This window comes from Enhydra lutris, unplaced genomic scaffold, assembly GCF_002288905.1.
Source record: "Enhydra lutris kenyoni isolate GAN:26980312 unplaced genomic scaffold, ASM228890v2 scaffoldscaffold16, whole genome shotgun sequence".
Taxonomy (NCBI): Eukaryota; Metazoa; Chordata; class Mammalia; order Carnivora; family Mustelidae; genus Enhydra; species Enhydra lutris.
The window spans coordinates 16,907,473-16,930,765 of record NW_019154100.1 but is presented as its reverse complement, the minus strand read 5'-3'; the positions used below and the strand labels follow the sequence as shown (position 1 = coordinate 16,930,765).

At 36.5% G+C, this 23,293-nt stretch overlaps 1 protein-coding gene across 1 annotated transcript in view; it reads left to right on the top strand.

Annotated features, from left to right (window-relative positions):
* Window positions 1-3,112: 3,112 nt before the first annotated feature.
* Window positions 3,113-23,293, top strand: part of LOC111147401 (alkylglycerol monooxygenase) — a 344,434-nt gene continuing 324,253 nt past the window's right edge. The window contains exons 1-3 of the mRNA XM_022503409.1: window positions 3,113-3,457; window positions 4,875-5,005; window positions 17,769-17,920. Coding sequence (XP_022359117.1) covers window positions 3,335-3,457; window positions 4,875-5,005; window positions 17,769-17,920 — 406 coding nt within the window. The 5' untranslated portion in view covers window positions 3,113-3,334. The remainder of the gene's footprint in view (window positions 3,458-4,874; window positions 5,006-17,768; window positions 17,921-23,293) is intronic.

Here is a 23,293-nt window from a genome sequence, read left to right as displayed (position 1 = left end):
TTATTGAGTGCCTGTGATGTCAATTCTTCCAAATCAATCCATGAATTCAATGAAGTTCCACTTAAAATGCCAATATGATTTTTTAGGTTTATGTTAAATAGATCCATTAGAACAAATGTGAAAAGTAGTTTAAAATTTTTGAAAAACAAAACTCACAAATGAAAAGTTGTTCTACAAGTTACTAGAATTTATTATGGTGGTACAGTAATTAAGACAACATGATACAGTACAAGAATAGATACATACATCAGTAGGACAGAGTGGAGAGCCTGGAGACGGTGCAGACATGTCAAAGAATAGTGTGGAAGGTACTGACTTTAAGTAATGGTATGGGGGGGGGTGCCTGGGTGGCTCAGTGGGTTAAAGCCTCTGCCTTCAGCTCAGGTCATGATCTCAGGGTCCTGGGATCGAGCCCCACATCGGGCTCTCTGCTCAGCGGGGAGCCTGCTTCCCTCTCTCTCTCTCTCTGCCTGCCTCTCTGCCTACTTGTGATCTCTCTCTCTCTGTCAAATAAATAAAATCTTTAAAAAGAAAAAAGAAAGGACTGTGCCTTAAAAAAAAAAAAAAAAGTAATGGTATGGGAAGAACTGGGATAATCCAGGGTAGATAGGGAGGGTATAACATGAAATAATTACTTCATACCATATACAAACTGAACTCCAGATGACTAAAGGAACAACTGAAAAGTCCTGGAAACATACTAGAAGAAAACACAGAAGGTTATTTTTGTAGAATTCTGGTGAAGAAAACAGTCATGAACGAGACCCAAAGGCAGAAGTAATAAAATGAATGATAGCAGGACACACAAAGTTACAATTGCTGTATGACAACATATAGGTAACAAAGTTGAAAACAAAGACTGAGAGAGCATTTGCCATATACAGGAGCAAAATATATATATAGATAATATATATATATATATATATATTATATATATGGAATACAAATACTGTATAAATCAGTACAGAAAGAAAATATAAAATCACATGCAACATATATTTAAAAATAAATCACACACAAAAACAAATGACTAATAAGTATATTGCCCAGATTTTCAAAGTCACTGGAAAAATGCAAATTAAGACAAGATGTCATTTTTCCCAGTGGGCTTAAAACTATATAAAGGACTGATAGTAGCTAGTGTTAACATGCATGAAAGGCAATCTTGGCGGTGCATTTGGCAGCCACTCTCAAAGCATAAATTTTACATACCCTTCAATAACATAATTCCACTGCTAGAAATCTATTTAATACAAAACCTACATAACTGTATGAGATATTTATACCATGATGTTCATTGCTGCATTAAATTTATTAGCTAAAACTGAAAAACTAGACTTAGTTGCACTGCAGTGGAGAAACAGTTGAGTAAATTACAATGGTGTGCTGGTCCTTGATTGGCTTTTTCCTTGGACGCGTTCCTCCCCTTCTTCTTCCCTCTTCCATAGTCCCTCCAGGCCAGAGACTTCTTCCAGGCTTTTCTTTTAACTGGCTTTGACTCACTTAGGCCAATGGGAAGTATTTCTGGGAGGTTGGTTGGCTGTAAGGGAGTAGCCATCATACTCTTTCCTAACTCTCTTTGCTTTGGTTATTGTTTTTGGGGTTTGTTCCATGGCCAGTGATCTTATTAGGCCCATTGCGGTTAATACTGCCCAGGCCCTGCGCAGTATTAACACGCCCTCCTTTTTTTTGTCCCTATAGCTTAAAGATGCTATTGACTTCCTATCGATATTAATCCCTAGATTTCTTCTTTGTTCTTATTTGACTTTTTACCTCTTCTACTGTTTCTGTAACTAATTCTTAGTATTAGTGTTCAGTCACTTTAAATACTTAAAATGATTTTGTATTCCTGCTTGGAATGTATACACACACACCTCTGTAGCTGGTAAAAAAAAACAATAGTAAAAGAAATTTAAAAATGAAAAAGTCTAACCACATACTGGGTGGAGGGAACTTCTAATAAATTGATAACTCCACAGTAACTCAGGTTCTGCCACTTTTCCAATGCCCACCTCCACAAACAAATGTCGGGTCTTTTTCAAGATGAAGCACCATACTTATTGTAGTGTACATTTCCTAACCATGTAACATGCATGTGTAAAAGTGTAGTACAATTTTTATTAGGTCTTTATCTTCTTTTACTTCCTTATGGATCATTACAGAGTTTTCAAGTATTATACCCAAATCCCATTTTTCTCATCAGCCTCATGGTTTTTATTGTACAGCTTTGCAAATTATACTGATTTTTAGCAGCTTGTATGTCATATAGCAGCAGAACTGACTATTCATATACCAAAATGTTAATAGTGTCTCTTGGGTAACTATTTATTGTTTATCTGTAGTTTCTATTTTTTCTAAAATAATCATGTATTGATAATTTAGTGAAATCTATATAAACATGTTTAAAAGATGAGTTGGTAGCTAAGGGGTGATCACAGCCATTCCAGGTGAAGGGCTGAAGCTGTTCAGGAAACCTCCACTCATTCACTGATGATGCAATCAATTAAGTGCCCTCTAACCTCCCTGAAAGGCATAATCAACTTATGCTCCTCCTGCAACACACAGATACAGTTTTGCAGCAATATCTTGACAGCCGCTTTGATCAGAGAGTCCCCATAAGTGCTCAGAAAAATACAGATATGATTAGTCAAGGTTCCATTAAACATGGTGGATCATGTAACAAGCCAAATGCCCCTAAATAGGTTTGCAAACATTCAGAAGTTAATACTGTACAAGTCCAGAAATCTATAGGCAATAACCAGTGTGATATAATCAGTGCTTATTGACTTTGAAGCTTGGCCTTACTGAGATTAGAGCACCCTGTCCTTCGAGGAAATAGGACTGAGAAGAAAACAAACAGAACACAATGTGAATTAAAAAAAAAAAAAAAAGAATTTTCATTTTGTGCTCTGAGTCTTGAATAGCTGTCCACTTTTTCAGAGTGAACTTCCACCTGTTAGCACTTTTTTCTTCCCCTTTCTAAGGCTGTTTTTGTTTTGTTTGTTTTTCTTTTTTTTTTTTTTTTTAATGTTAAGTTACTCCACCTACAGTCAAACTCCAGTGTTTATCTTTGTTTTGGGCATGATTCCTCCCCTTTCCCTCCCTCCTGTGTCCTGCACCCACTGAACTCTGAACTCCTTCTTGATCCCTGTGTTTTCCTGTCTCTCTACACAGAATCTGCTGTTGGTTGTGTTCTCCATGGAGCTCTGTTCCTAGCTGTTCTCTGACAAAGGGCTTGTTCTGTGTAGCACAGTTCTGGTCCTCTTTGTTCAGCCTCTGGCTTCAACCACTGAATCGCAAATATTCTCCAGCTGGGAATCAGACAAGGGCAGACATGAACCCAGAAGCCCAACAGGATGTTTCAGTTTCCCAGGGAATTCGCATGATGTTTTACATGGTGAAGCCCAATGAAACGTCTTTCCAAACCCTGGAAGAGGTGCCTGATTATGTAAAGCAGGTGAGACTATATGGGAAGCGGCTACTGTTGTGTTTGTCTTAATAAGAAGTATGTTAAACCCATCCTGGGGTTTTGTTCACATTTGTTCTTCAAATTATTAAATTCTAATAAAAATAATTCAGTTTTTTAAAGGCATGGAGCCATATTAAAATTTCTACTTGAATTGAATTTCTGTATAATATCAAAGACCAGTTTCTCCTGTTAAACTCCTTTCCTTGGATATGTCACTGCAGAATATGATAAAACTTTACAAAGTTTTCCTAGACACAGTGGTGTTACAAATTTAGTTGTCAGAAGCTCAGTGTCAAGTGGTTATATGACATCAGTAAACTCTGTAACAGTTTTGGTTTTAAAGGGCAAACTACCTCCCAGGAAACTATTTCCTCTTTAATTTGGTAGAGTAGTTCTGCAGAATGGATATAGAGCTGACCGAGTCCAACTCTGACTTCCTAAGTTTGAACTTCAACCAAGTTTTCTTTGAAATTCTGAAGTGTTCAGAGGCACTTTTTACTTCTGGTTCCTGGCTATGATTGGAAGTGGAAATATCCAGAATTAGAACTTGAATACCTAAGTTCCCCACCCTGTCAAAGTTGTTCCTATAACACTTACGAGTTCAGACCAGAAATAAGGAAAAAAAAATGACATCAGAGAATATGTTCTTGGGAGTTCAGTTTAGAAAACTTCAGCACTCATGACCAGCTTCCAAGTGAGTATAACCCATAACTTTTTCAGGATTTGATATTACTCCTTTCTGAGTTTTTAAGGAGAAAATGTGATACTCCCATCTTTATAAATCATTATTTTTTGTATTATAACATCAAACTTTTTCAGCATTTGTCATCCATAGTGGAGCCTAAAAATACTTATTATAGCACAGAGCTAAAACTGAGTGAATAAAACTTGAATGATGTTTTAAATACACATTTTAAACAATCATATTCTCTGAAATACTTGGAAGAAAATGTTTTGTTCCTACAGTTTCAATTTTGTCATTCCTGTAATTTTAACATGAAAAACTGGAAATATGTGTATCCTAAGTGAAGCCTTTTAAAGAGGATCTTAGTCATAGAGATAATAGACTTCTGATTATTGTGCTTATTTTAATTTTTTTTTCTGGTCTAACTTGAAACCTATCCCTCCTAAACTTATTATTTTCTTGGCAGAATTATCATGGTTACATCTATGGTTATATTTCATTTCCAAATTGGATGATAGATTTTGAGCACCTGTTTAGTATATGTCTGAAATCAGATTTCTTTGCCTGTTGGGAGGAAGTGATCCTCTAGGATAAGTATATACCTTCTCCTGCTATGAGATGGCACCCTGGGCCTCCTCCTTCTGGAATGACTAATCAGGAAATGTGGAAGAATTTTATATCAAGCACAATAGCATCTTTTTTGTGCCATTTCCTTTCCAGGCAACTCCATTTTTCATTTCCTTAATGCTTCTTGAACTGGCCGTCAGCTGGATTCTCAAAGGGAAGCCATCAGGTCGTTTGGATGATGCATTAACATCAATATCAGCCGGCATTTTTTCTCGGCTTCCAAGGTGAGGTAGTTGGTTAGCCATGCTAAATGAATAACCTGAAATTATCTAAGTAAGATGGAAGAGGAACCCACTGTATGGGGAGTTCGTTTGTTTTCACATATATACATATATTCTCAAAGTATCCAGTTGCTGTCATTATTTAAATTCTTGATATTTTGTTCACCATGGATTTATTTTTGTATTCATTTTTAAAGACACTACTCTAAATGTTATTTATCTTGATTACCAAGTTTATTGCTGCCCCCTTAAATTTTGTGCCCAAGGTAAGTGTTTCACTTGCCTTAGCCTAGTCTGACCCTGAGTTATATAGTCTAGTTATCTACTAGAAAATTAATTTTGCCCCAGCCAAATTCATGTGCTATGCAATTTGTGGTACAGATACTCTCTAATAAAGATCACAGAAAGCTTTGAATTACTATGTGGTCTCCCAAGTGGTCTCTAGTCCTCTTTCTAGTACTACCTCATTTTCAACAAAACATTTCTATAATTTGGATCTGGTGAAAATTCTTCATAGGTTCCATATTGCCTAAGGATAAAGTTTGAATTTTTTTTTCCTGAACTGTAGAAGCCTTTGTCTATCTAGGCTTACTTTTGCTCCCTTCATTCTCCTTACCCCTTTGCAATATTTGTTCCTTTCAAACTCTACCACTTGCCATTGCTCAGATGTCACACATGCTTCCCTCTGCTTGGAAAGCCGTTACTGTGGCTAACTGATTCATTTCTTAGGTCTAAGGATAGACTTCTCTTGAAGAGTCACACTGTTCAGCAAATCTTCCTGTCCTCCAACCCTCCTTGAGGCATCACTTCACTGTGGTCCCATGGAATCTTGTGCTTACCCCAGTTGCAGAATTGTCACATGGCATTATGCTCACCTGTTTTTTTCCCAGTCCTTCCTGATAGATTACATGCAACTTGAGAGTAAGAGGGATCTTTCTTCATAATTTTAACCCCTATGCCTGGAATGATATCTGGTATATTCTAGATTTTTAAAAATTTAATATTTTTGTAGTGTTATGTTGGTAAGATTAGATGATGAAGGTACCAAACAGTGAACAATAAATGACCCACTACATTTTAGAAAGAGTAAATTATAATGTAGGCAGAGGAAAAGCAATGCATGGGAGGCTCTTCAGTACATGAGGATTTACCAAAGGGGCAGAAGGTGAATCTTCCCTTAGAACTCTGTGCTTTGCATTGCTGATGAATGTTCTCATTTCTACTTCCCACTCATTGCCTCTTTTACTGTTTTAAGAGCTTTACTTCTGACCAGTGCTCATTGCTTTGGAATGTTTCTGAACCACCCAGTGGGAAACCAAGGTGGATTTTTTAAAATAAAAACTTAAAGATATCTGAGAAAAGGTAGAATAATTTCATGTAATTGCATAAAATTGTTTAGAAAGGAAAATTTCTTTCATAAATGTTACCATGGAAAAGTAGGCTAATGGGTATAAAATAATAATAGTAATAATTCTGATAATCATCATAATAATGACTGAAAATCTACTCATATGGTTGCACGTTGCTGTCAGAATTAGAGGATAATATCCCAAGTTATTTGCAATTAACTCCCCTAATATGCTAAATAGGAGTTTATAATTAGGCATAATTTTCTCTATTTCATGTCTCCTTTGATCAGACTTGAATAAGAAATACATTAAGCATACTGAGAGGATACATAGATTTGATTATTGAAAACTACCCAGTTGGTTACTGTAGTTTATTTTGAGGAAGTTAAGTGTACAAGCTCATGGAAATCGGACAAGTGATGAACTAGAAGAATAAGTTGATAATTGAGAGGTGCCCTGCCAGTACAATTAGGGATCACATATTGTGTTGAGTTGGAATGAATTTATTAAGAACTCAAGGAAACATCAAGCTGACTCAATGCTTCAGCATGACTTTTACTTTTTCAAGTTGGACTTCGGTCACAAGTGGAATTAGATTATTCTCTTGCCATAACCTGATAACTACTAGAAATAGAAACTGCGTTCTTAGCACAATGTTTCTGCTCAGCAGTGTGATAAAAAGGGTACAGAGTTTTAACAGGTACCCCAGAATCAAATATATATATATGTGTATGTTTGCGATAAACAAACCCCCAATGCATAAGGGAGAGGGGAGAGAGGGAGAGAAACAAAGAGAAGAAAGCAGGAGGGAGAGAGGGAGAGGGAGAGAAAGCGAGAGACCAAAACAAAGCAGTCCTTCAGGGATGAAACATACAGCTCCTTTCCTTCACAGCCCACTCCCCACAACACTGTGGAAGCTGACATAAGCTGTTCACCCTGGCGCCCTTTGAAAGAAGTTGTGAACTTGAATGTGGAACATATTTTTCCACAGTTGTGTTTTGAACAGGAATTAGCAAATTGCTTATTGTTGCTGTTGTTTTTGTATGTGTGTCCAGCAATTCTAAATTTTGAAATGTGGATAATTTTGTAAGGGTTGCAAGGATTTGATCTTTTACAACCTTTTACCTAAAACATTTCAGCAAAGCAAATTATCTGAAAGAGAAATGTAAAAATACTTTCACTTATTTGTTCCTATTAAGTGTGTGCACATGCACACACACACACACACACACACACACACACACACACACAGAAGCAGAGAAGAAAAGCTGATCCACAGGATCCACTCTACTCAATCCCCTTTCAGTGAAAGACAGGAAGGGGGATTTAACAGAAACTCATAAAACAATATTTCAGCATCAAGGGGAATCCTCGTGCAAATCATTAACAGCTGAAGGTTAGATTAACACGGCATTGATCATATCCTCTCCAAGGGACTAATTTCATTTTCTACAGCAGCAACAGGGACTTTCCACATCCTTAAAATACATAATTGGGAGAAAAAATGGTACTATACCATTTGTTAATCTGCTTGTGAGGAATTGCACTTAAGATAATAATTCCAAGTAGGCATGTGGTCTCTGACGAAAGATGTTGTAGAAATCAAAGTGAAACCATGAACATGTTTTTCCACTTTGCCCTTCATGTAATGGGAATGCTGTATGCAGACTTTGAGGGAAAACAATGTTTGTTTGAGGATATCAATTTCATCATTACATAAAATTCAAAGTATCTTGAAGATTAGTAGCGTACTTAGCATATTGATAGAAAAGATACATACTGTGTCTTTCAAATATTTATGTAAGGGAAAATATTTATCATAGACAAGATTCTATCTTGTTTATAAGCCTGTCAGACAGACGATGACCTGTAATAAAAGTCCATCTGTCCTAAGATCCAGATTCTGGGCAGACCTGCATCTATTTTGCTCTTCTGGAGTCTAGTAGGCAGACTCTTCCTCGTTAGGATCTAGTTCTGAAGTTATAGACGGATATTTTTATTTGTCATAGTTAAATGAAGTGGAGCATATGTAGATAATCTGCTTTTCTATCAATTACTTGCATATGTGACTATAAAAATTAAACTTAACCAAATACTTACTAAATCTACTTTAAAAAAATGTATCTAAAACTTGTGAAATATCCTGCTACTGACTTAAATGCTAATGAGTGAAAAATAATCACATCTTTTTTTCCTGCTTATTTAGGCAGAACTCAATTTCCAATTCTTCATTAGAAAACCAGGACCTCAATTTGTTACTTCCTTCCAGTGTTTCTGCTTCCATAAATTGCATCCTCCCCAGAGAAATTTTATTCCCGATATAAATATCTACAGTATGTTTGTTTTTAATGGGTTCATTTAGTTTGTTGAAACAGCAGATTATAAATCAAATTGCAATAGGTTGAGGGATAATTTAAGTAGGTAAATTTTCAAATAAGTTGGGGACACTCCACTTTTAATACATATGGGTCCTTGCCAAATTTTAGTATGGAGCTAGCTCCACAATGTTGAACCATACATATGCACGGTTTTACAGGCCATGACTGCCACGGAATTTTCCATTCCTGACAAGAAAGTTTCAATTCATTAAAAAAAAAAAAAAAATTAAAGAGGAGGAAATTAAATTTCTTTAGGATACTTTGACTCCTTGGGGTGGGATTGGAGAATAAAGGAAAATTGTATACTGGGATTTTATACTAGACTGTAATATCACAGACAGTACTGCCTTTGGCGATATCAGACTACTAACAAATCAGTGCCTTTCATTCTGGATGAGGACCTTAATAAATAGTTATTCATTGTTCAAGATAAGAGATAAATGCATTTATGTAATGTTAATAATGTTATTTTATTATTAATATTAACATCTCAATGTAACTTTTTATTAACCCCCTCGGTAAAGAAAATATATTTTTAAAACTTACTGGTTTGTTCATGATATTTGCTGTGGAGAATGCTTCATTTCCTCTTAACATTTACCTCAAACTTTATAAATAGACTTTGTCTTTGTTGTTAATTGTGGAACTTCAGAGATTGCTATTAGACTAACTGTCCCTAATCATGCAAGCAAGCTTCCTTGTGCTTACTCAATAGAGAAATGGAATTCTTAAGTAATTTACTTTTTGCATAGTAAAGAATGTAGCAAATTTGCCATGTTGTATTTATAAAGGTCTATGGTTTTTGTGGTTGTTGTAAAAGGAAATTAAGTGACTGCTTTGTCAATGTAACGTCATTTCACAGTAAGAAATAGCAGTACAGATGTTATCTGTCTTTAGGAGGTAGAGGTTACGTTATGTATTCTGTTAATACTGAGCGAAAATCAATATTCCACTAGATGGAGCAAAAGTGGCAGTAGCTTTACAGATAGGGCAAGTTCCTGGGCTAGGTTTAAGAGATTTTGAAATAAATAAACAACAAAATTTCTTGGAAAAATCAGTATCTAACCGTTCAGCTGTATTTGTTTATAACTTTGTGAAGCTTGTAAGGAGATTTAGAATGATCCCATTCAAATATTGGTTTATTTTCTGATTTATAAGACATGATTATTAGAAACAAAGATGTTCTACTGATTTTCTTCATTTTTGTGTTATCTGGCCAAATCAGACAGTACACACAGCTCTAAAGACAGTGATGTAATAGTATAAATTGGCAGATATCCGTGAGTACTGAGTAAAAAATTTCACTTCGAAAGTCGCTTTGAAATTTTAAGGTTACAATAAGAGCATTACATCAAATTTCACTTGATAAATGATTAGAGCATGGGAGTATTTGAGAATTAGAGAATTTTAGGGCCATTTTAGCCTACTTTTCTCATATCTTAAATTAACCCTGAGATTCTGAAGAGTGGACAGCATATTCAAAGTTAACTTTCTGCTTTTGGTGATGGGTACATTCATACTGAGATGACTTTGAGAACTGCATAGCTTTGTAATTCTCAATCTTCCATTAATATTTATTCCAATGCACTGATCATTTTTAAGTCTCAACTTTATAAGTTATAATTTATGAACTAACTTCATCTTTTTAAAAACATCACAATCAGTCCAGGGATAGCAATTTAGTACCTCGCCAGATTTTACAGTAACTAAACATTGGCAGGATAATTTTCTAGTTTTGAGAGAAATGTTATTAAAGTGCTACCTTTCTTTTACCAAAGACTTACCTCAGATGCAAGAGAAAGTAACTATTTGAGGAGAAATTATGAAGAAGAAAGACAATGGGAGGAAAGCCTCTATAATGCAGGTTGTTGATTAGAGGATTCTCATGCCTCCTTATATTTAGGCCATTTTCTTTGTCTTGCATTCAAACTTATTGAGTAAAAAGGATCTAGTATTTTGTTATGCAAAGTCTCTCTGCCTCCCAAAATTTCATCTCCACGTGATAAAATAAGCTCACTACATTCATACATATTACATACGTCTCTTCCCACAGGATGGAGTTTAGAGAGTTGAAGTCTGAATTCCACAGTGCAGAGTCATATGCTGGGGGTCAGGGCTGGGAGAGGATGGAGGAATTGGGAAGAAAAAGAGGAAGGAGCTTTGGTTTATGATTCAGGGTCTGGTGGGAACATTTTTGAAAATGTAGGTGCTATTTCCTGCAATCAAGGGCTTTCCAGAGCTTGATAATCATTTCCCAGATGTAACCCTTTGCTGAATTGTTTTTAGTTGTGGGTACTCCATGGCTGTTTTTTCCCATTTATGATGGAAGAGGATCATATTCATCTTGCTGATAGAAAGCAGGGAATTTAACTCCCACAGCTTTTCCCCTCTTTCCCTTTGCTTTGGGGAAGGTTTGGCTTCTTGCTAAAGTGTGAAAAAAAAAGTCTTGACTGTAGTATGTCAGGCATATTTCAGCTCGATTTGTGTCAACCCTAATAAGTAAGTTGACAGAGTAATAAATTGGGTGTCTGCTCAAGACCTGGCACCTGTACAGGAAATAAAAAAGTATTTCAATTGCAGGCAGGTTCTCTTTGTTTTGTAAGTGGAAGTTTTCCAGGGACCCTCTTTTATTAAATCTTAGTATCTTTAAAGCCTATTTCAATTGTCCGTGGAACTGACAAAGGAGCTAGCACCTTTTAAAAAAAGATTCTGAAGGGATGGAACATTGATGAGACAGGTGATTATGAGTGCCCTGTTCACCAATGTGTCTCCTAGTCTCGTGTTGTACCAGCAGGCTCTTAACCTGAATTTATTGAATGATTCAGTGAACCCATAAATGGATCTGCTTTAACAGCATGTACTAAAGCTTAAGTAAAAAGCTATAGATTATTTCAACGTTCTGTTGTACTTTCTTTCTTTTTTTTTTTTTAATTTATTTATTTGAGAGAGAGAGAGAGAGATCACAAGTAGGCAGGGAGGCAGGCAGAGAGAGAGGGGGAAGCAGGCTCCCTGCTGAGCAGAGAGTCCGATGCGGGACTTGATCCCAGGACCCTGAGATCATGACCCGGGCCGAAGGCAGAGGCTTAAGCCACTGAGCCACCCAGGCGCCCCGTTCTGTTGTACTTTCTGAGTTTTATTTTATTTTTTTCTTTCTGGATCAATTTTTTTTTTTTTTAAGATTTTATTTGACAGGCAGAGATCACAAGTAGGCAGAGAGGCAGGCAGAGAGAGAGGAGGAAGCAGGCTCCCTGCCGAGCAGTGAACCCGATGCAGGGCTGGATCCCAGGACCCTGAGATCATGACCTGAGCCGAAGGCAGAGGCTTTAACCCACTGAGCCACCCAGGCGCCCCTGGATCAATCTTTTTTAAAAGGGTTATTGAGTGGGACAATTCTGTCCCTCAAGAGATACTTGGACATTTAATTATAATAACTAGTTTGAAGGGCTCTATCTAGTAAATAGAAATCCAGGGGCACAGCTGGGTGGCTCAGTCAATTAAGCATCTGACTCTTGGTTTCAGCTCAGATCATGATCTCAGGTGGTGGGATTAGCCCTCCATAGAGCTCTGTGTTCAGTGAGGAGGAGTCTGCTTGGACTTCTTTCTCTCCCATTCCCTCTGCCCCTCCCCACTCCCTTTCTCTCTCCCTCTTCCTCTCTCTAAAATAAATAAATCTTAAAAAAAAAAAAAAAAAAAAGGAGACCCAGAGATGCTGTTGAGCATTCCACAATTCACAGGACAAGCCCTCACAACAAAGAATTATGTGGCCCAAATGGGAATAATACCAAAGTTTAGAATCCCTATTTTAGAAAAAATTATTAGATTTAACCAAACAAAATTGATATTATTCACTGGTTTTTTACCTAAAAGTTGAATTTTATATGGTTAATCCTATAAATGGATTAATGGATAATAGGGAGCAATTTTAAGATTTCATAATTTGAGTAACTCCAGCGAACAGGCCCCAACAACAAAGAACAATCTTGAATAAATGTCAGCAATGACACTGTTAAGAAGCCATTGTCTAAATATATAAAAGTTGCCAACCAAGCTGACATGCTTTAAGATAAAATTTGTTCTATCCCCCACCTTGATAAATGTTGTGTATTAGTTTGTCATGATTGCAAATCTGCTTTTTAACTTCACTCAAGTGAAGTTGCTTTGATATAAGAGTAAATTTCTTGGGGCGCCTGGGTGACTCAGTGGGTTAAGCCGCTGCCTTCGGCTCAGGTCATGATCTCAGGGTCCTGGGATCGAGCCCCGCATCGGGCTCTCTGCTCGGCAAGGAGCCTGCTTCCTCCTCTCTCTCTGCCTGCCTCTCTGCCTGCTTGTGATCTCTGTCTGTCAAATAAATAAATTAAAAAAAAAAATTATAAAAAAAAAAAAAAGAGTAAATTTCTTTACATTGAGGAAGCCTTGTCAGGACAGTGTTATTATAATTGCTGTGCTACTGAGTGCTTTCAATATAAACATGTAATATAACAGATATTTAAGCTTTAACTATCAAGAATTTGTGAGGACTTAAAGTCCTTTAAGAAGGAGAAATGAGAAAGAAATGAGAAATAAGAAGGAGAACATAAAGAAAATGTTCAGCTTGCACAAGGCTACTCTTTGCTGACCTAAATCTCTCACTGAAGACCATGGGACATTTGCTCCTGCCATGGTGAGGCTACTCTTTGCTGGCAGTGGTAGAAACTGCGGCGGCCCCATGAGAGAAATCATCTTGCCTACCAACACTGGTGCCTTTGTTCTGCCAGCCCTGTGCCCTAGCAACAGGGACTTTCAATTTGTGCTGGCAGCTAGACATCAGCTCTTGGTTGCCTCCGCTCATTCTTCCAAGAATCAACCCGTAGAAAGGTTTCACTAAATCTGGACTTTCTTTCTTCCATCTCCCTTTTGCTTAAAACAATAGGTCTACTTAATCTGTTACTGGTTTGGAGTTTTTATTTCTTTATTGACTTATTAAGAGGCATGATCCTGTATGCTACTGGCTTGTGGAATATTATTATTATAAATTATAATTCCCACAGTAACCTGCCTTAAATAAATTATTAGTAAAGACAGTCTCTGAGCATAATTTTCCATAAAGACAATAATAAATAACATGGATAACAAATTGGATTCCTCAGAGCTCCAGAGCAGTTGTGGGAGCCCCTGGCCCACAGCCTGTTCTATCTCATGACAGACCCCCAAACACTTATATGTGAACATTCCAGAATGCTTGTCCTAGTTCTGTCTGCATATCTAAAAACCAAGGATTACCTTGTCATATCTAGTTTACACACCTGCATAGGTTGGCTCTGTGGAGGACTGGACCAGGAAGGAGGCCCATGCAGGTCCTACAAGCAGCTTAGAGCCCTTTTGATAGGGATTCTGAAATATCCAGGGCATGGTCTGGGTTGTGACAGGAGTTCTGCCTAGGCATTTCCATTTGGTCAAGACTCTCACTTAGGGACAAAACTGCTATTTCTTACCATATAATTGTTGGAGAAGATCATTGAGAGAATGTGCCCACTGGATGACCCTTGTACTTGGACTCGGGCAATCAGAGTCTCCTTACCTTCTCCCCTGTCCTTGGAATGTATATTCTGCTACTCTTCCCTCACTAGCTGCTGTTTTAAGGATGAAGCCCAAGAGAGAGTAAGGTGTTGAGATCATCTGGACTGAATATATGACTAGCAGGCAGGTATAGAGATCTACTTACCTTGAGGCTGCCCAAGTCCAGCCTTCTGTGTAAGTTTCCTTGCTTATTAAAACTACCACCCACCATTCTGGATTGGTTTGCCTCTTTCTTTGGTTTCTCTTTACTCTCCATATAGAGGGGCCAGTTTAAGAACCAACAATTATAAAAAATTGAAAATTGGGTTTTAAGATCTGATAAGGTGTAGTCCTTTTCAAAAATCTAGGCATTTGACATTTCTGTTCATTATTTGTACTGCTATTGTGAAGTAACACAGCATTTTATGTTACAGATTAATAACTTGAAGCAGGCAACACATGAGACAATTTTAACATTATTACATCATAGTTATAGTCATATCATAAGGTTAAAAGTAATTCATAGATACTCACTACATAGAGGGCAATACTTCTAAAATGGTGAATTGTAATAATAGACTAATTTGAGTTTCTTCTTTAGCTTTTATTTAAAATTAGAATGTTTAACAATTTCATCATTTGTTCATGGTTTATAAATGAATCTTTATTAAATAGAATGATTAATCTATTTTACATTTTTTAAAAAAGATTTTATTTATTTATTTGAGAGAGAGTGAGTGTGAGAGAGCTGAGAGGCGAGAAGGTCAGAGGGAAAAGCGGACTCCCTGTGGAGCTGGGAGCCCGATGTGGGACTCGATCCAGGGACTCGGGGATCATGACCTGAGCTGAAGGCAGTTGTTTAACCAACTGAGCCACCCAGGCGCCCTATTTTACATATTAATGATAAATATAAAGAAAAAGTCCATTCAACCAAACTTATAGAAGTGATAACGGAATGATTATTTTTAGTTTAAACTTAAATTTGATTGCAGATAATTTCAAGAGAAAATGCTACACTTAATAAAATTGAAGTATATGATGTATTTTTGAGGAAGTTCTTGAAATCATAATGTATAGAAACTTGGTAGCATAGGTGATAATACATATTCTGGTGTCTGCATTTTAAAAACAATTACTTCTTTTAACTAGTTTTGAAAAAAAAAATTTTTAAAGATTTAATTTATTTGAGAGAGAGAAAGTATGCGAGAGATAGAATAAGTAGAGGGGAGAGGCAGAGGGAGTGGGAGAAGCAGACTCCACTGAGCAGGGAGCCCAGCGCAGGGGTCCATTCCAGCACTGTGGGATTATAACCCGAGCCCAAGGCAGACACTTAACCAACTGAGCCACCCAGGCATCCCTAAAAAAGATGTTTTAAAATAGATGTCTAGTTGACATATAGTGTTTTATAATTGCTTCAGGTGTATCACATAGTGATTGTGTAGTTCTGTACATTATGCAGTGCTACCGTGATAAGTGTAGTTACCATCTATCTCCATACAGTTATTACAGTATTATTGACTGTATTTCCTATGCTTTAGTTTTCATCCCCCTGACTTATTTATTTTATAACTAGAAGTTTATACCTCTCAATCCCCTTTACCTTCACCTATTTCACCCCACACCCCCTCACCCCCCAACTGCCGCTGCTGGCAACCACTGGTTTGTTTTCTGTATTTATGAATCTTTTTAAAATTTTTTTTTGTTTATTTTCTTTTTTAGATTCCACATATAAGAGAAATAATGTAGTATTTGTCTTTCTCTATCTAATTCATTAAGCATTGTCCCTCTAGGTCTATCTGTGTTGTCCCAAATGGCAAGATTTCATTCTTTTTATGGTGCTGTAATAGTCCATTGTATGTATTTGCCACAATAAAAAAAATTATTTATTTGAGAGAGACAGCAGAGTGAGAGAGCGCGCTTAGGTGGGGTGGGAACGGGCAAAGGGAGAGGGAGAACCTGACTACCCATTAAGCAGGTAGCCCCATGCAGGGCTCGATTCCAGGACCTTGGGATTATGACCTGAGCCAAAGACAGATGCTTAACCAACTGAGCCAACCAGGTGTCCCTATATAGCACATCATGTTTATCCATTCTCTGTTGATGGACACCTGGGTCGTTTCCATATCTTTTCTATTGAAAGTAAAACTGCAGTAAACAAAGGGATACATACATGTTTTCAAATTACTGTTTTCATTTTCTTTGGTAAGTATCCAACAATGGACTTACTAGATCATATGGAATTTCCATTTTAATTTTTTGAAGAGGCTCCATATTTTGTTTTACAGGGGCTGCACCAAATTATATTCCTGTCAATACTACATGAAGGTTCCCTTTTCTCCACATCCTCACCAGTACCAATTGTTTATTGTCTTCTCAATAATAGCAGTCTGAGGGATGCCTGCGTGGTTCAGTTGGTTAAGCATCTGCCTTCAACTCAGGTCATGATCCCAGGGTTCTGGGATCAAGCCCTACGTCCACATTGGGCTCCTTGCTCAACAGGGAACCTGCATCTCCCTCTACCTGCCCCTCCCCCTGCTTGTGCTCTCTCTCTCTCTCTCTGACAACTAAATAAGTAAAGTCTTAAAAAAAAAATAGCACTCTGGTGTAATGTGATACCTATTGTGCTAAGTAGGTTTTTATAATTTATAAGAAAACATTATTCCCTTTTATCTTGAGAGTTGTAATTTATATTACTACAAGAATTATTGAAATGCTATGAAAGTCCAACTTTTGATCCTAACTATAACATCTAAAAACATAAAAGTATGTGTATATGTGTGTGTGCAAAAGAAAGAAGGAGGGAATAGAGAGAAATAAAGAGAATAGTTAACCAGAAGCAACTTTAGTCTAAAGGCAAATTTTATGGGATTAACATATTTTAAGGGAGTAGGCATTTCTGCAGTCCCCTTTAAACTTTATACCTTTTATACTTCCTTTAAAAAGCACCCTTATTGTACTCTTCATTAAGATGTGGAAATGAAAGTCACAGAAAATAAGTTGTAGTTTTGTCAAATTTATGTTGTATGGCTTCCATGGAATTATTTTAAGAGACATTAAAAAAAGGAATGGCATCCTAAATTCTATGAAACTGAGGGTGTAAATAGTTGGCATCCATGATAACTATGAGGCAGCATGTGAAATTGGGCCTTTTAAAAGGTATGATAGAACAGTGAGAAAAAAAAGAAGAGAGAAAGAATTTTATTTTTCTATTTGAATACCCTGAGTTTTTAAAAAAGATTTTATTTATTTATTTGACAGAGATCACAAGTAGGCAGAGAGGCAGGCAGAGAGGCAGGCAGAGAGGGGGCGGGGAAGCAGGATCCCCACTGAGCAGAGAGCCTGATGGACCCTGGGATGATGACCTGAACTGAAGGCAGAGGGTTTAACCCACTGAGCCACCAGGCGCCCGAATACCCTAATTTTTAAATGTTACCTAAAATGTTTTAACATGGTTTTACACTTAAAATGTGGTATAATCATTGTGTGTGAATTTTATTTTTCCAGCTTGTTTTCTAGGAGCATCGAACTGACGACTTACATTTATATCTGGGAGAACTATAGGCTCATCAGTTTGCCTTGGCATTCTCCATGGACTTGGTATTTAACTTTCTTAGGAGTTGATTTTGGCTACTACTGGTTCCATCGCATGGCCCATGGTAAGTTGAAAATTAAGGTTTTATTGATAATGCCTGTTGAATTGTGTTTTGGTCATAGTAGGTATTCAGTACATATTGAATGAACGAATAAATGAATAACATGGCTTATTTTATAGCATATAAAGATTAATGGTAAAAGTTGAGTTTGAAATTTAAGTGGAAACAATCTGGTCATTTTTGAAAAAAAGTGCAATTATTAGAGATACATTTTTCACACCACTTGTATCTAACTTGTAAAAAAGTTGAGAAAGGGATGGCTGTAACATTACTTTTTAATATACTGCCTTCCATTTTTCTTATTATGACATGGTTGGAAGAGTCTCCAGACTCTTGCATGTAATACAAAACTTCATATCACAATTATCAGTGGTCATTCAGAAGAGCTCTGAATCCTAGGTAATGTGTGCTGTCATACATAAGCTAGAGTCAAGTTCTTGGCAGTAATTCCACATTGCAAATGAAAATGCAGTCATCTAGGCACTAACCGTAATGCATTTCAGTATTGCCATAGTTTTGCAAAATTTCTCATCTAATTCAAAGCCCTCTTACAGTACTGGTTCACTCAATCTGCTTTTTGGGACTCTTGGCTGTATGTTCCAAAGAAATGTTTTGTTATGAAAAGGGAAGTGAAAGAACAGGAAACAGTCTAAACCTCTGTAGGGCTAAGTAGAGGTTGGAGAATGATTGTAAAGGTAAGGGGAGCAAGTGGTCTCTAAGGAGGAAGAAGGCATGCAAAAGCATTTCTGAAGGGAAATGGAGGAAAGTGCTAATTTTGAAAACCTACCTAAGAGTAGAACTGAGCATTTCAGTGGGTGGTTGGGTTGAGTGGGTGGGGAGGAAGGAAGGAAAAGGAAGAAATCTGGAATAATAATAAAAACTAGATGGGAGATGGCAAGAAGAGACCTGAAATCAGGGTGAATAACCGAGCAATGTGTGTAGGAGTATGGTGACCAAACATCCTTCCTAAAAGAGGATGAAGGAAATAGGAGCAATATAGGCAAACATTATGCTTAAGGCAGTGAAATTTTAAATGCAGCATTATTTTTAAGTACTTTGAACATGTACATATAATGAAACTATCAAGAATGTTAATTCATTAAAACAATTTGAAGGGAACATACAAACTAGAAAAAAGTTACTTATTTTGTGTGTGTGTAATAACCTTTGTCTTGGAAAATAATGGGTCAGCCCCTGACATCATTTCCTTGAGTATAAATGCGAGAGGATACTCCCAAATTGAACATGACTAGGAATAAAATATGGTCATGTAGTAAACTTTGTATTTTATTTCAAAGTAGTAGTTTCTCTGTAAAATAAACCCATTGGCAAGCTTCCTCATTTTCTATGCAGCAAATGGGTAATGTAGAAAGCATACACTGTATTACTTAATTTCTAAGACCACGCTGTCCTGTACTCATGTGTTTGTGTGGGAAATCTGTAAATTCGCTTAATCTTTAAAAGCCCATTATAAGAGGAAACAAAGAACCAACAAAAATATACCAAGTATAAAACTTTTAAAAATATGTTGATTGTTAAGTACTCTCAGTTAGGGAAGAACAATAAAGTAAAATAATACATTAAATACATGGAATCCGGGCTGTTTGAAGTATGCTTCCCATTAGAAAACTTTGAATGAACTCCAGTGGAGGCAGGCATTAAAAAAAAATCTGAGAACCTTCTGGAAAAACACTCACCACCTTGAGGCTATGAAGTCTAATCTAAGTTCAAAGGCTTTTGACTTGTGAAGGAAAGCTCATAGGAAAAAAATAAATTAGTAGTTGAATGTGTCAACCTTCAATATGATAGCTGACTTTTAAATTTTATGTGATAATGTAAAATATTAAAATGGATTTTTAGAAATCTAGAAGTACACAGGAGTAAGAAAAACTTATAACACCAAATTTCTTGAGCCTCTTGGGTTACTATGCTCATACTGATTAATTAGTCAAATTTATGTAACGGAGAAGTTTGAAGACTTCTAAATTCTAATGTTGTCATAAAATATAATAAGAAAAAGCCCTCTTTCCTACTTAATGTGTTACTTTCTTTTCACTACTTGCAATAAAATAATAAATTAAAAATGCATTCCACATTTGTTGATATGTTAAATGCTATGAGTTTTGAAGAAACAATATATACTTTTTATTTTTACATGTATATAATCTACTTCTTTAATAGCCCAAATTACTTTTAGGGTTTTTGTTGTTGCTGTTTTGTTGTTATTTGCTTTGCATAAATGTAGAATTTTCTCACATTAAGGGTATGGAAAAGAGTTAATTCTCAAAAACTTGAATTTGATTTCTATTCCTGTACAAAAGAACAAAAGGATATTTGAGTCTCTTATGTTATCTAAATTTCATTCCCTTTTCCTCTGGGATGATGAGAAGTGAATTGCTAATTATGGTCAACTTACACAAAAAGAGAGGAACACAAAAATTTCTATAGAGTGCCTTGACATCATTAGAAAGAAATGTAAAATGACAAATTTAAATAGGTCTTAAATTAAAGGAGTTTCTGGCACGCTTGGTCTCCAGTACAAAAGGATGCATTATTTATCTGTCTTTCCTATTAGTTATACTAACCATTTAAAAAATCGAGTAAAGGTTTTTAAGGGGACACTTAAAATGTAAATGATTACTACTTAGCAGGAGCAAGAATGAGCTTTCCAGAGTGCTGGTCATGAACTTTACCTTGTCTTGGGTGGTGGCTATACATGAGTGCATGTACTTGTAAGAAATATGTTAAGTTGTGAACTTAAAATTTACATACTTTATCTATAGTTCAGAAAAAAAGTTAAATTAGTAAGCAATCCCACCAATATGATTTCTTAGTGAATAGTTTGAAGTCAGAGTGATACAATGGTTAACCCAATTCAGAAATAAGAACCAAGAAATTATTATTTGTGACTAAGCATAAATATCAGAGGTGGAGCCTACAGATGTTTCTCCTTTGCAAGCTCACTTGATGTTAGACTTTGTCAACTTAAAAGATTGGAGGGATACTACAGAGCCAGAACAGCAGGGACTTTGTTCCACATCCAGAGTACTGTTTTTCATGTGGCACTTAGCAGATTGGTGCCCAGGGATCTTGGTAGTATTCATCCCATGGTTTAGTTATAGCCTATAACTTTTGGTAAGATCCTTTGCCCTCCAGAGGACCACATCAGAGGACTGCCTGTAATATACACCCTCTGGGGTCTGTATACTCTACCAGGTCTTTCTGTCTCCACCAGAGTTCCTGTGGTAGCCACAACCTCTCAAAAGATGTCTGACTCTTAGACTTGGCAGTTACGGGGAAAGAGGATTTTCCTAAATTTATACATGCCTGCTTTGTTCATTCTTTCTCAGCTCCATAGGAAATAACTGTGTTCATAGGTGCTACTTCTGTACCACTGAACTACTCCCTGTTTCTTTCTTTTAGTAGTTAACTTCTTTTTTTTTTAATCAATTAATAATTCTTTATATTAACTTTCTCTTTTTCAAATTACTGGTGGATTTTGTCTCCTGATTGGACTCTGACTGATAAAGCCAATCTCCCCACATATTATATAGGGTTGCAAATTGAAGTTCACCCTGACTATACCTTTAATATTCCATTCTGAGGCATTGATTACATACTTAGGCTATAATACAATTTAGTTCATTTCTGAAATAAGGATGTTCATCTGTAAAATTGTTATAATAAGAATCTATAAAGTCCCCTCAAACTCTCATTCTTTTACTGAGCAAGTAAACGGTATAGTTGTTTCTCTTTGTCGCTTTCTGTATCTAAACAAGGTGAGTGATCATAATTTTTGTGTAATTAATTACATTCATTCCTGCAGTTTTATTGTAATTAAGTGGACCTCTGTGGATGACTTCTTAAACTTCAGGGTTTTTTCATTCCTTTCTGACTTTTAACAGAAGTTGAATTTAGACCATCTTCACTTCCACCACTGTTTATAAAATAAGCAGATGTATTGATTAAAAATAATTTTATTTTCTGATAGTGAGGACTGTGGTCTCTATTGAAGAATAGGTGATTAAATTCAGCTATGTTTATGATTCTTAATTTAAAAAATACTAGAGCATACCTAATTTCATGTAGTTCTTTGCTATATATTATATTTCACTATTTTGAAAACACAGTGAGATTTCATGCATATTGGATCACTGAGGGTGATGTCCAGTGTGCATTGGCCTAAGTTAAAGTACTTCCTCTCACTTCTTCCCGTGATTTATTACTTTCTCTCAGACCTTGGAGTCGTCATCATTCAGAATATCCATAAGGGGAGCCTTGGAATTCCCATCAACTTACCTAAGACCCCCAGTTTCTCATCATTACTTTCTACTAAAAAACATGTCATCTATATCAACCATTTTCCTCTGAGTTCATTTTAATGAAAGATGCAGTCCTCTGCTTCTGATACTAAACATTTGTCCATAGGAGCACTTAAAAATGTATATGTACTGGGGCGCCTGGGTGGCTCAGTGGGTTAAGCCTCTGCCTTCGGCTCGGGTCATGGTCTCAGGGTCCGGGGATCAAGCCCCACATCGGGCTCTCTGCTTAGCAGGGAGCCTGCCTCCCCCTCCCTCTCTGCCTGCCTCTCTGCCTGCCTCTCTGCCTACTTGTGATCTCTGTCTGTCAAATAACTAAATAAAATCTTAAAAAAAAAAATGTATATGTACTGAAAGATTACCAGTATTTCCCCTCAGAAAAACCCATTTGAAGGAGCCTTCCTCTTAGAAATAGCTTATTTTTATCACTGGCATTTGTGGTCACAGTTAAAACCATGGTCTGAACTTCCTTTGGTGTACTTAGATTCCGTATGTAAGTGATACATGAAGAACACATTTGAAACAAAGATTTGGGCCCTCATTCAGGTGCTGAAAGTATGAATGCATTGAGATATCAAACAGGCAAGTCATATACTTGATAATAAAGAATATGAGTCTCAAGAATCTCCATTAGTCTATTTTTGAACATTGATACTTAAGTGTGGAAATATTTCTAGGATATATATCCAAGAATAGTTGGGAGCATTAGAGGATAGCTATGGTAATATTTTTCAGGGATTAAAAAGCTGTGAAATGAGTAATCATAATGCAACTAAAGGTTAAAGAGGGAGTAGAGATTAATTTACGAGCTTTGGTCTCCTTCTGATGCTGCTTGAGACAGACAATGTGCCCTATGTGCTAACTTAGTGCCAGGACTTAGTACACTTGCCTCTCATATAGCAGAGAGAGGACTGAAATTTGTTTCAAGAAATACAGGCATGTAACTGTAGTATAACTATTTACCACACATATAACCTTGGGATTAACTTCTCTGAGACAGATTTTACTGGTTTTATTTACCTCTCAGTTTTGTGGTGTTTCTTTTCTACTTTTGTTG